General features: G+C 32.9%; 1 protein-coding gene across 9 annotated transcripts in view; it reads left to right on the forward strand.

The window, feature by feature from the left end:
* LOC115878157 (beta-1,4-galactosyltransferase galt-1-like) overlaps positions 1–13,521 on the forward strand; it is a 150,107-nt gene that overhangs the window by 117,844 nt on the left and 18,742 nt on the right. For all 9 annotated transcript variants that reach the window (XM_030894561.1, XM_030894607.1, XM_030894572.1 and 6 more), the window contains 2 exons: positions 1,391–1,630; positions 7,475–7,782. In XM_030894561.1, coding sequence (XP_030750421.1) covers positions 1,391–1,630; positions 7,475–7,782 — 548 coding nt within the window. The remainder of the gene's footprint in view (positions 1–1,390; positions 1,631–7,474; positions 7,783–13,521) is intronic.

Consider the following 13,521-nt stretch of genomic DNA (forward strand, 5'->3'; position numbering starts at 1 on the left):
AACGCCATTAAATGGAGAATTTTGAGAGAATGGGATTGGAACAAGTGACCCCATATCTTGACCTGCTAGGTCCTGTGATTTAACTTCTTTCGATTTTTTTATGGGGAAAATTAAAAGACCTCATATATAAGGGAAGAACCATTGGGACGAGAGAAGAATTGCAGAATTCTACTAGGCAAGCTTTTGGACTTTCTTAGTGGACACCAGTTCGCTTAATAAATCGCTGTAACTCTGTGCGCAAGAGATGTTTTATTATGTATTCAACAAAGAGGTGCTCGGTTTGAACATCTTAGATGATTTTTTTTAGAAAACTATATTCGTCACTCAGAAAATACGTTTTTTAGCTTTGTTCTTTGTTTATTGTATCGATTTCAATTGTAATTACTAAAACTAATAGATAGAATGTTAATTTATGTTTTCAAATGTCTCTAATTATGCAGATAAATAATAATATAGAATATTAAATTGCGATAAAAAATAATTAGACAACTAGGTCAACACAAAATCAAGGCACACTTCGATACAAAGATAGAAACCTAATATTTCTCTCATTCTTAGAAACAGGTACGCATAACTTTATATCGTTCGAAATGGTTAAACGTCAGCATTTTTTTAAGTTCATAGCCAACTATGATTTCCATTTAAAAAATTATATTTTTTAATATTTCTGACAAAAAGAGCAAGCATAGAAAAAAACTCACTACGCCACTGGATTGTGCTTAAAAAAGTGCTTTAAGAACGTCTTTACAGAATTTTATTATTCTGCGAATTAAAAAAGTTATGGGCAATTTTGAGTGGGTTCAATGGGCAGTTGGCAGTGAAAATATCAACAGGCGGTTTATGCCATTAAATTGGACTGCACGGTCTGCTTTAAGTTTAAAGTATCACAACACAATTTATTTAAACAAAAAAACTCGTAATACAAAACTAAAGTGGCAAAACGAATCACAATGTCAGGAAATAAATAAATAAATGTGGCATTTTTATAGCAGAGCTACCACCTGAATCCCCAGCGGGTAATTCAAATTCTAGTTAGTCGGTCCGGCGCCCAATATGTCCATGGTTGGCAACAATGAATTTAAAAATCGCGCCCTCGATTACGTAACTAATAGTTTAAATGGTGTCCCTTATATATCACTATTTTCTGGGCACATATTGTCTTTATATGTACTTACTATCTGTATAAAATAGAATCGGATATTACATTATGTAAAGCCTCGTGTCCATTTGCAAGGAAAATTAACACAAAAGGAAACTGACACCCCCTCCACTGATTTTGCAATTTGATTTCGTTCCTATTACAACACACTTAAATTTTAGTTTTATCTGAAAACATATTTCTATTTCTAGTGTCCCTTTGAGACAATAATATTACTTTTATTAATTTCAGGTGATATCAGAAAATTGGGGCCTTAAATACACTGCCCGTTATGTGCTTTGCCCAATAGATACGACTAAAATTCTACCTGATGCTGTAAGCATTTTAACGAACCCAGACAAGGAACCAATGAATATTCTAACGGTCATTGTAAATTCTAAAACACCAGTAGATTGGGACGTTTTTAATTTACCTAAAAAAATTGACAGTATTGCCGTTTGTGTTAAACCGCTTCACAATGAATATAATAAGGTAAGAAGTCATATTATTGAGTATAATAAACAAATGGCTATTTAGTACATAAAGAGTGATGTTCATAATATTAGAAAACATATTTTTATGACTTATGATACAGCGAAAAAAATGTCTACATATATTTTATGAGAAAGTATTGTAATTTTACCTGGATATTTCCATTATAGGCCAGTCAAATCAGATCTATTATAGTGATCACTTGGAAAAAAGTGTTGGAAAGCTAATTATGGTTTTGATTTGTTCATTTGACATGAAAGATAATTATCTTAGTTTTGCACGGTTGCTCGACCGCCGCTCGATTCAGGAGGACCAAAAGATGGTAAAATTCTTGGACTTTTCTCGGATGTTTGCCTTAGGTCCGAAACATTGCGTTCTAAGCAATATTTCACTATTACCAAAAGTAATTAAAGACCATTAAATTCTGCGTATAATGAGTATCAATTCGTCTAATTCGGTCCAGTAGTATGGCAGAAATCGAAAGATGAAGAATGGTTATATTTACCAATTTTGCTGATAAACGCATTAAAGTGACATTTACAATGGAAATGATCGTTCTAAATAATAAATCATACAATGAAAGTTGTAGAGCATCAAATTAGTATTTTACGTCAAGCAATATATGCTGAAGAAATGAAAATGTTTGTGCTCAACTCTCCATGAAATTACTTCAGAAGTGGTATTCTGAATTAAACTAATACACACATATACCACATTTAATTAACATTAAAATTATTATATACTAAATTTCGCTAACATTACATAACATATACGAAGTATTCTTCTAAAGCCACAATCATGATAATGTCTATATCTTCATGGGGTTTAGGATCTATATCTTCATGGTGGTTAAATCGCCATTGGAATAGAAATCTAAAAAATAGAAGTTTTTTATTGTAAAATATCACTGCGTCTAATCCAGACGGAAACTATCTTGTCAGTAACTTTTTACTTGTAAAACAAATTTGCCGACTTGTGCCGGAATATGTAGGTGCTTGTATATCCGAAAGGGCGTTGATGAGCTGCAGCTTCAGTGAGGGGAAGGGTTGCTATCTTCATGTTTGTCTTGGCTACTACTTTGGCGAAGATATCGTATCTTATATCGTCTAATGAGGTATGTTTTCGAGAGTCACCATAAATGGATACAAGAAATTTTATCTCGGCAGTATTTATCTCGTCAGCACAAACATTATTATTTCAGAAGATGAGCGCAGCATCTTGTAAGTCTAAAACACCAGTTTTTGTCCAAAGTTCATCCAAAGTCCAACTTTATTTTCCCTACTGATACAATGATGACGTGGTATCACATCCACTGAAAGCATGCAGGCACAGAATGTTTGATTTTAAACTCTCCGAGTATTTGAAGTGTCTGGAAGAGTACAAATTATTTTCCTTCGCACCCTTCCCTGGCTTCATTAGTGCAATCTTTGAGGTGGTAGGTGCTATATAATGCTGTGAGCAGGACCAAGGTGATAAGTCAATTGCAGTTATAAGAATTAGTCTATCAATACAACAAATCCATCTAGCTTTTTATGGACGCTGCTAATTAAATGTTTCTTATTACGGTCGTTGGATAAGAAATGTTCTTTTGAAGTGGCAAAACTGATAAAAATAACTATTTTTAAGCATCAATCTTAGCTATACTCTATACTACTGGACCGAATTGAACAAATTGATAATCATTCTAGGCAGAATTGTTGGACGACGATACGCTAAAATTTTTGTTTTCTCGGTATGTATATTGTTTTTTTGATATAAAAAGCGAATTTGACGCCCTGTAACTTTTATTGTATGGTTTATTATTTAGAATGATAGTTTCCGTGTGACGAACGCTTGAATGTCACTTTAATGCATTTATCAACAAAATAGGTAAATATCACCATTCTTCATCCTTCAATTTCTGCCTTACTACTGGACCGAATTGAACGAACTGATATCTTTATACGTAGAATTTAATAGTCTTTAATTTTTGTAATAGTGAAATATTGGCTAGAACGCAAAGTTGCGGAATTATAGGTGAAAATCTGAAAAAAGTCCAAGAATTATGCCATCTTTTGGTCCTCCTGAGTCGAGCGGCGGTCGAGCAACCGTGCATAACTAGGATACTCATCTTTCATGTCAATTGAACAAATCGAGACCATAATTAGCCTTCCAACACTTTTTTCCAAGTGAACCCTCTAATTTGATTGGCCTATTATTAATACTGCAGGTTCTGTTTAAAATTGGAACATTAAGTTTGATTTCTTAACAAACACCTACATTTTAAATGAACATATTCCAAACACGTTTAAATTTAAAAAAGAATCCGTTCAAACTTCTCCGCAGTTCCTGTAAGACATTTGTAAAGATATAAGACACAAAACATGAAACGTACTTAAAATTTGAAGCAAAATTAGAAAACAAAATAAAAAGCATGCATTTTTATTTGGGAATATAAAATTAACAATCTTTATTTACAATTATTTTTGGACTTACTCAAAGTACATTTACTCCAGAGTTGTTTGTGACAAAATAAATTAATAATATCGTATTACATGACTGAACTCAAGGGGGGGGGGGGTGATTTATGCTCCCGAAGCCCCTCCTGTGGATCCGCCACTGTTTTGTCGTAGCAATAATTCAAATATAAGTTTAGTTTTTAGTTTATATCTTGATTTGACGATTTTATTTACTGATTTACGTAATAGAGCAATGATATTAATATTATTCTACAGATTGTAACATTTAACTAATCAGTGTTCCTCATTCTACAGAACTTATAATTTTACTACATTAAAATATCTTTTTCGTAGAGATGAACAAAACCGCGATTCTCCAATCGCAATTGAAACTGGGATTGCAATTTTTAAATCGCAGCGACTGTAACCTGCGATTGCGATATTAATATTTAAATATTGTACTAGGCATATAATTGTCGGTGTATGTACCTATAACCCTTGTATATATAAACAAGGCTATAACTTAACAGTTCAAAAGAGTTAATAAAAATCAGTTGTTCAGTACCTATTTAAGTTTTTTTTAATATATGCAACACATAACTACATATTATAGATAATTAAAGCTTCATATAGGGTGGTCCGAACTGTATTCCGGAAACTTCGGCAGCACATTCTGCAGATAAAAATAAGTAAAAAAGTTTGTGTAAATGTATGTCCTAAAATGCTTAGTTTTGGAGATACAGGGTGTAGAAATTACAATTTTATTTCGACTTTTTCCAAATAATTTCTGAAGTAACGTAAATATTTGGATGAAAATTGGTGTCTGGGACTTTTTTGACACGACAAATTTGATTTCCATGTCAATATGACTCCTACTTGTAGAGAGCGCCACCTACATATTTTTAACTGTTTTGAAGAGTAATAACTTTTCGTCCGTACCTGTATAAAACAACTGAGTAAAAAAATACGCATTTACAACGTTTTTAATGTAAAAAATGTCTCTTAGTAAAAATCGCTACGAGTAATGGTTCTCGAGATATTTGGAATCGAAATTATCAAAACCTGTCATCTTTGTCATAAATTAAGCATGTTGACTAAATAGTTATTAAATCATACATTTGAAATGTTTTTGTGCTTAAAGTTCTTCATCATCATTTTTTTTCAGAAAAATTTAAGATTAATTAAAAAAAATAAAAAGTTCCCAAATTTATCATTTCAGTCAAATATCTGTCTACTCAACATGCCTATTTTTTGTCAATAATGACATGTATTGACTATTTCCATTCTAAATATCTTGAGAACGGTTGTTCGTAGCCAGTGGCGGATACAGGGCCATGGGCCCGGGCCCCCCTAAAGTCTTTGAAATGTATAAAATATTAGGCTTTTGGGTTAAAAATGGCGCCCTAAAAAGCATATTCTACATTGCTTTTCATTTTGGGCCCCCCTAAAATAAATTCCTGTATCCGCCCCTGTTCGTAGCGACTTTTACCAAGAGACATTTTTTACGTAAAAAATCACAGAAATGTATATTTTTTCACTCAGTAGTTTTATACAGGTACGGACGAAAAGTTATTACTCTCCAAAACAGTTAAAACACATGTATAGTCTGTCCAACGAGAAGATCCTTAACAGCGATAGATGTGTCTGTCATTTTAATTTCAAAGTAGTTTATTTTATTTTACAAAGAAATAAGTTGGAACAGCTGGAACGCATAGCAGGAAATTATTATATTTAAAATTTGACTGACAAGTGATTAGTTCAAAATATTGTGAAAAAAACTGTATAAAACTGAAAAAATGTAATCGAGTTATTTAATTTAATAAAAAACGGTATGTGTTAATACAAAACAAACAAGAACAAGACACCACATACCAAAAAAATATAAAAAAGAACTATTTCTTACTTTCAAGCTTTATGAAACTTCCCGCATTTATGATTATATTTATCAATATAAATGATGTACAAATACAAATTTGTAATATTCCGCAGTAAATAAAACAACATAAATAAAACAAACTATTGTATTATTAATAACACTTACCAAATTTTAGAGGTACCTTAAAGGTTGATTAATTAATTTTAATCTTAAATTTTTAAACCAGTACCTTTTGCATTATTTTTCTTGTGCAGTACTAAAATCCATTATTTACGTATCGTGTGATGTCGATATTTTACAGCTACTCCAGTTTTTAGTATGTGTTTAGTATGGTCCTTCTACCATATTCGAGATGCACTTATCTACGACGAGATGGTATACGAACTTTAATGATGGTAACTTTATTGGTGTATAAGACTTTTTGCCTGGGCAGCGAGTATTAACCATAACTGTGCTCTGGGTCTACAGTTAATTTTCACTCGATTTTTCCTCCACTTGACTTCAAAAGACACAAAACACACGTAATAACACGAATCAAAATGCATCATCTTCAAAAACGCAGGGTATTTGACAAAACTGACAAAAGTTAACACAAAATTATAACCTCTAATTTGGCAAGACTTTAACAAGCGTGGACAAGCGTCAAAAATCTAAAGGCGAGTTCATACGCATCGGCGTCCGTTTGTCGTTCATCGTTTCGTCAAACCAATAAAATTGAAATACGATCTGTCATTTTTGAAATAAACCAATAAAACTGGTTAAAACCGCACGACGGATGACGGATTTATATTTAAACCCATCCATAGTTAACTTAAAAATTATTAGAAACTTTTTTTAGTAAAATAAATAGATTGGTATGGGACGTCATTTGCTTTTCTTCTGTCATCGTCTGTCGAAATCTTACCTGAGGAAAAAAAACAGAGTATAGATATCGCCCTGTACAAATAGGAGTCATATTGACATCAAAATCAAATGGCTCATGTCAAAGAACTCCCAGACACCAATTTTCATCCAAATGTTGACGTTATGTATAATGTTCTGAACAATTTATGTCATATACTAATATACCAAATCTCGTTTTTTTATCAGAAATATAAAAATTATAGGGGGGAACCACTCTTGAGAAACACCCGGTATACTCGTATCATTGATCGTGGCCTTAGAAAATAATACCTTCTCTATAAATAAATAATATCAGAGAGAAAATTGAATCGCAGTTCAATGGACCACAAAATTACATTCGCAACAATATCGCAAATCGCAACTCCTAAAAATTAAAACTCGCAGATGTACTGTCCCAGTTTACAAAATTACAATCACAACAAAATCGCAAATCGCAGCTATATACTAAATAATACTGGTAATACTGGTTGCCTACATTGAAACTCGCAAATAGAAGAAATCGCCATCGCAGTTTCCTATGAGAGCCAATCGCAGGTTGCGATTGCGACTTTAAAATCGCTGCGATTGGATCGCAGTGGTTTGCGATTGGATCGCAGATTTTTTGCTTATCTCTACTTTTTCGTATAGGAAATTGAAATAATGGAATTTATTGAGCTCCATCGCCTACTAGGAGTGAATCATTTTTATTTCTATAATCACACTCTTGGGTCACAAGTCGACTGTTTATTAAGGAATTACATCAGTGAAGGAGTCATCACGGTTTTAGATTGGCAATTGCCAATTATATCACAGAAGGAAATAAGAACGGAAGGAATTTTCGCTGCTCTCAATGACTGCTTATACAGAACGATGTGGCACCACTCCCATGTACTGTTTATAGACCTGGACGAATACATTATGCCAGAACAGGTGGATACTTACAAAGAACTGCTAGAGTAAGTAGTATTAAAAACAACCATTCGGCGTTCGGTAGTTTTTTCCTCGAAATAATGTTAAATCATCAATTATAAAAGTGTATGCTGCTTTATGCGGCAGTGGCCGGCCGTAACTCCAGCGTTAGGGCAGGCGGCCAACACAAACTAAGCTAAGAATATGAAAACAAACGGTACCTAAATGGGAACTCCACTGGGAACGATTTTCGCTCAGTAGTCAGCTAAGTTTTCGTATTGTATCTCTGCTACCATAGAACTAATCGCTGCGAAAAATTCGCTGGAACCTGTCACGAACTAAACCGAGCGATACTAAACTACGATTCGAATCTTCGTTCATATATTTTCGTTTTGTTTCGCTCAAGTAGCCGCTGACGCATTAAAAAGTATGGAAGCTGATTTTTACAAATCTTATCTTCGCTTAGTTTAGTTTCGCTCGCAGTGGCCGCCTGCCTTTAGTGTGTCGATCTGCGGAGCGGAAGGTACTGGGTTCGATCCCCAGCCAGTCCGGTCGCTTTATTTATTTAAATAAAAATATTTATTTATCTAAATAGAGCTACCAACGAGCCGCCACCTCAAGGAAGGCAATGGCAAACCACCTTGAGTATATTTGCCTTGTACAGCCTCTCAAATAGTGTCGTTTGGATTCGGCAATAAACTGTAGGTCCCATGTACTTGTGAAACACTGATGACACACATCACAAGTACATGCGAGAGGTAGCCGACGCTCTATACGGAGTATGGCACTGTATAAGAAGATGCTGATTTAAACTTATTTTTAATGCCAATTTCATATCTCTTGAATGCACTCCACTTAAAAATTACAGTATTAGCTTTACAGTGAATATGTGTTCAAATTTGAGGTAAAACTTCTTACTAACAACTATTAAATTGAAGGATTTGAACGACATATTTGTAGAAGTATAGTTTGAAATGTTGAAAAAGTAATAAATTAAAAATTAATAAATAATTTGATTCGCTTTGATAAAATTTGTATTAAAACTGGTGATGGGAAAACCCGATTAATTTCAATAATCGAGCACTCGAGTATCAAGCGATTGCAATAACAGAGTGATCACTCGTGCGAAATATCGCTCGTATTTAAAAATACGGTTTTTTGTCCGTCGCATGTTGTAAGTACTCGTTAACGCCAAGCGCCAAGCAGCAAGCTGCGTGCGCAGGGCACATATCCTTTCGGTAATGAACGGCAAGTACACGGTGCAAAAACTTAAATGGCAGGATTTGGAACAAGAATTGCCAAATCCTGCTGTCAGAGGGCGCCACTGTCGATTTAAAAATACGTGGGCGGAGTAAGAGGGAAGGAAAAGTTTCTGGCCCGCCACCCGTCTCATCATAATATTTCGTCATTTTTCCCGGCAGCCATCAGTGCCTAACTTTGTCTAGAGCTGAGAGGTATGTGTTTTGTGACTGTGAGTGTCGTAGTGTTCATTCCCAAAGTAAAGACGTTTTATGTTGTGTGCCCGGCCTTTTATAGTGTATTATTTTAAATTAAAAACTTTTTATTTTGTGTATCCATTTAGAGTGAATTATTCTTTATATGTAAGTACCTAGAAATTAGTTTATAATAATATAACCTGCTCGATAAAAGCTAGGTTAGGTTAGGTTAATTGTACCTTGGAAATGGCTATCGATGTAAGGAAGATTGATATTCATTAATTGGTTAGATTTACTAATATAATTTACATTTTAAATGCCATCAATTGTCATTCCTAAGGTGGCTTGATGCAGCTTTTCGTAATCGTATGGTACAATATGATCGAAAAAAAAACGGCGTCACCGTTGGCTATGAAATAAATATCGCTGTCATTCTCTCTCTATATGTAAAATTATATGAGGAACGTCATCGACCGCGTCATTTCCAAGCCAACTTGACTTCGTTTTTTCGATCATACGGTATTACTTTAGTATTACCATGTACCTAGGTATAGAAATTTAGAAAACAAAAAGAATACAAAAATAGTTGTATATATATATATTTTATCCGAGCAATAATTGTAATGTTTAATTTTTAGTTGCCTATAAATTTAATGAGCCGCATTTGTATTGTAAAATTTCGAAATCTACAAAAAAAGAAAAAATAAATAAAAATTTATAACAAAAAATAAATGATTTTTATTATAAACTTCCTTGTAATATCTGGTATATAATCAATTCACATGTGTTATTAATCATACACCTATTATTAAGTTAAATCTGATAGTACTTTTTGATTTTGGTATAGAAAATATTGTAATGTGATTTTTACCGCATGTGTATTGTTTAACAATTATAGACTAGATATTTGTTTGGCAAGTATATTAAATCAAACATCTTTTACAACATATTTTTAAAAAAATATATTGTATAAGATGTTTATTTAAATTTACTTGAAACAAATTATCTGGCATAAAATCATCCTAGTTTAAATATTGTATGATCGAAGAATACGGCTTCAAGTTAACTTAGAAATGACTATTGATGACATTAACCATATAACTTTACAAAGAAAATGTTATCGATCGTCATTTTTAAGTTAACTTGGAATCGTTGTTTTTCGAACATACGGTATATTAAATTAATTAGGTGTAATATAATACTATAGATGGCGCTGCTAAAATTGCTTTGAATGCAATGCAGATTTCTTTTTAAAATTTAATTGCAGATTTCTTTTTTTAAATTTAATTTGTAGTTCTAAATCCGTGTCATAGATGGCGTATCAAAATGTTGTCCTAATTTTTTGTACGGAAGATTTCGTTCTGTTTTAATCTGTTCTGTGGGCAAGTAGTTCGCCTGATTCAGTTTATTTCGAAGCATTGTCGATTTAAGTTGTAAAATTTTGTCCCTCAGATACGCAACGGATCATAGACTTAAAATAAAATATAGACTGCACTATTTACATCTAAACGCGGACAAACAATCTTTTTTGTACACATGTTTACTTCTGGGTACAGTCGACCGAGCCTTCCTCATCCAGCCTATGTTGTCACCTCTTTAATATTATCAATATTTTTTTTCTTATTATACACATATATTGAGATATTAATACTACATTTTAATAAAGTAGGTTTTAATATTCCATAGATGTATTAAATAGTCCTTATACTACTAAATTATAAGTCGGATACTATTTGAAAAGGATAAGTTCTTTACAATATGGCAACACCGATTAGAGGCGAGGTCGCATATGCATTCATTCAGTGTTACCAACTCCGGGATTTTATCTCTAAATTTGGGGAGAAAAAATCTATATGGGGATTTTTTTAGGGAGTAAAATTTTTTGGGGATATTTTTAAGGATAAAATTTCAATGGAATTTTACCGCTACCAAAGAGGAGATAAGACCGCTACTGCTATTTTTCAAAATTAATAGGAAAGTATAAATAAAACAAAATAATTTATTTATTTTAATCACCGAATCTTGGATAACAGTTGTGGGGATTTTAGTTGTTTAGATTTAAGAAGGTTTGATATTGCTTTAATGGAAAGTTTCGAACAGTTGGCTCCATTGCTGTGATAAGACGTTTCAAGGTCAACCACTTAAAACACAACAAATTGTTTATTTATTATTATTTATATTTTTAGGTTTTTTTCGGGATATTTTTTTAGGGTTTTAGGGATATTTTGGGGATTTTGGATGCGAGCGTTTTAGATTTTTAGGGAGATAAATTTTTGAGAGTTGGGAACACTGCATTCATTTATTAACTTGTAGTACGTGTCGCACGTGTGCGGTCATTTGTGCGGTAAAGCTTTGTTGCCGCTATCTCCCCGGCTGTATTAACGCATTTGCTTAGCTTGTAGTCCTTAAGTGTTTATTTTATTTACTTTTTCTGTTCAAGAACTATAAAATATGGTTCGCCAGTGCCAAATTTGCAAGAAATTTGACTTAAATAATGCATTTAAGTCTTGAAACGACTTTCGACCGGTAGGCAACTCTCAATTTATCCATTGGGAGTCAGTGGCGTTGTTATAGAAAGGCGCTTATTTAGATAATATTTTAGTAAAATGTAATATCTGATTTTTTCTCTTACATAATCATTTATATAAAGGTTTTTGTAACAAAATCATAATTAGTATAACCCTGTTAATAATTGAGGCAATCCCCGGAAAAAGGGACTATATGCCAAATGGCAGTTTTGAGAAAAACGCTATTAAAATTTTAACAAGTCTAAAAACAAAGGTTTAAATTTTGAACTTTATTGAAAGTTGGAATGAAAGTATTGTACCTAAACTAAAGTTACAATGAGTTATTTTAAGATATAGATATATTTTTATGCAAATATGTATATTTTTAATTGGCTTGTTATGAGCCCTTTTTCGGCAGAACATTTTCGGAGATGCGAAATGAGTTTTTTTTGGGGAATAATGACTTTTTTTAGACGGAATAGTTTCCAAATGCGCTTTGAGCAATAATTCATATATATTGGAATCCAATTTGTGGGATCTGTTAGCATGTATCCCTCGCTTTTCTATAAATGTGTCCTCCTCAATTACTTTTTTTGTACTACACGAATACGCTTCACAGATACTTGAAAAAGTTTTTGAATCATGGTCCGACATGATTTTATTTTGTCACCGTTTTAGGACATGGAATATTTCCATGTACACCTTCGTAAAACTTTGGGACTGAGCCAACAAAAAGTCTTGTTGAGACTTTGATTGTAAATAGAATTGTTCAAATAAGTGTTTTTGATCATCGATACTTAAACGAGCAAAACATTTTTCTTGGCAACATTTTGTGATCACCTGAAAAGACTTAGCTGCAACACCACGACCTGCCGAGGTGACGTACATTTTCCCAGATTGTCTTTTAAGTTTTCTTGTTTCTCGCGTCACGTTAATCTTCTTACATCTTATCGATTTATGTCTAACTACTTCCTCTTCAGAATCCATTCTTAAAACCTCACTAAAGTGACTAAACACACTGAAATGCTAACGGCAAGCAAATCAACAACTAACGAAAACAATTTTTTTTTGTTAAAACGACCCTTAAACGTTTATTTATAGAGTGACACAGGTTTGCGACATCGTTGCCAAACTTGGCCGAAATAAACATAACATCGTGGCGGGTCGATTTCAACGATCTGCGGAAAAAGGACCCATAGGTTTATGGGCCCTTTTTCCGGGCATGGCCTCAATTAATAATGTTTTTATTAAAAATATATTCCGGTTAATTCTAAAATTATCTTCAGAATCTAAAATAACATACAAGAATTTTAAAATGATATTACATTATGAAACAATATTTTTTAATATACCGGGTTCGTCTCAAAAGTGGCTCACCCCTATAACTTTATTATTTTTTCAGATAAAAAAGCAGATTTGTATGTTAGTATGCATATGACATAAATTAGGATTGATTTACGTATCCAATTGTTTTTGGTCTCTGCCTGTTTCACCGGAGATGATTACATCTTTTGATTTTTAAAGGCACCCTCGGTATATTGCTACTTTATTCGATAATAAATGACACTCTGATTGATAATAAATGACACTCTGAATAGAATTACTATCATGTTAACTTGAACAAGGGTGGCTCATTAGCATATTTGGAAAAAGCATTTTTTATGAATATATTGATACCAAACACTTTGTATTTCGAGTCAAATTGTCGTTATGAACCGCGTGTTACAATTACAATTAATGCCATTTAATAATAACCATATGTTAATTAATAATTACCAATATATTTACCATACCAATATACATTACCATATCTACCAATAATTGATTACCATATGCGAAAATG

Source organism: Sitophilus oryzae, unplaced genomic scaffold, assembly GCF_002938485.1.
Source record: "Sitophilus oryzae breed Bouriz unplaced genomic scaffold, Soryzae_2.0 scaffold_1062_pilon_pilon, whole genome shotgun sequence".
Lineage (NCBI taxonomy): Eukaryota > Metazoa > Arthropoda > Insecta > Coleoptera > Curculionidae > Sitophilus > Sitophilus oryzae.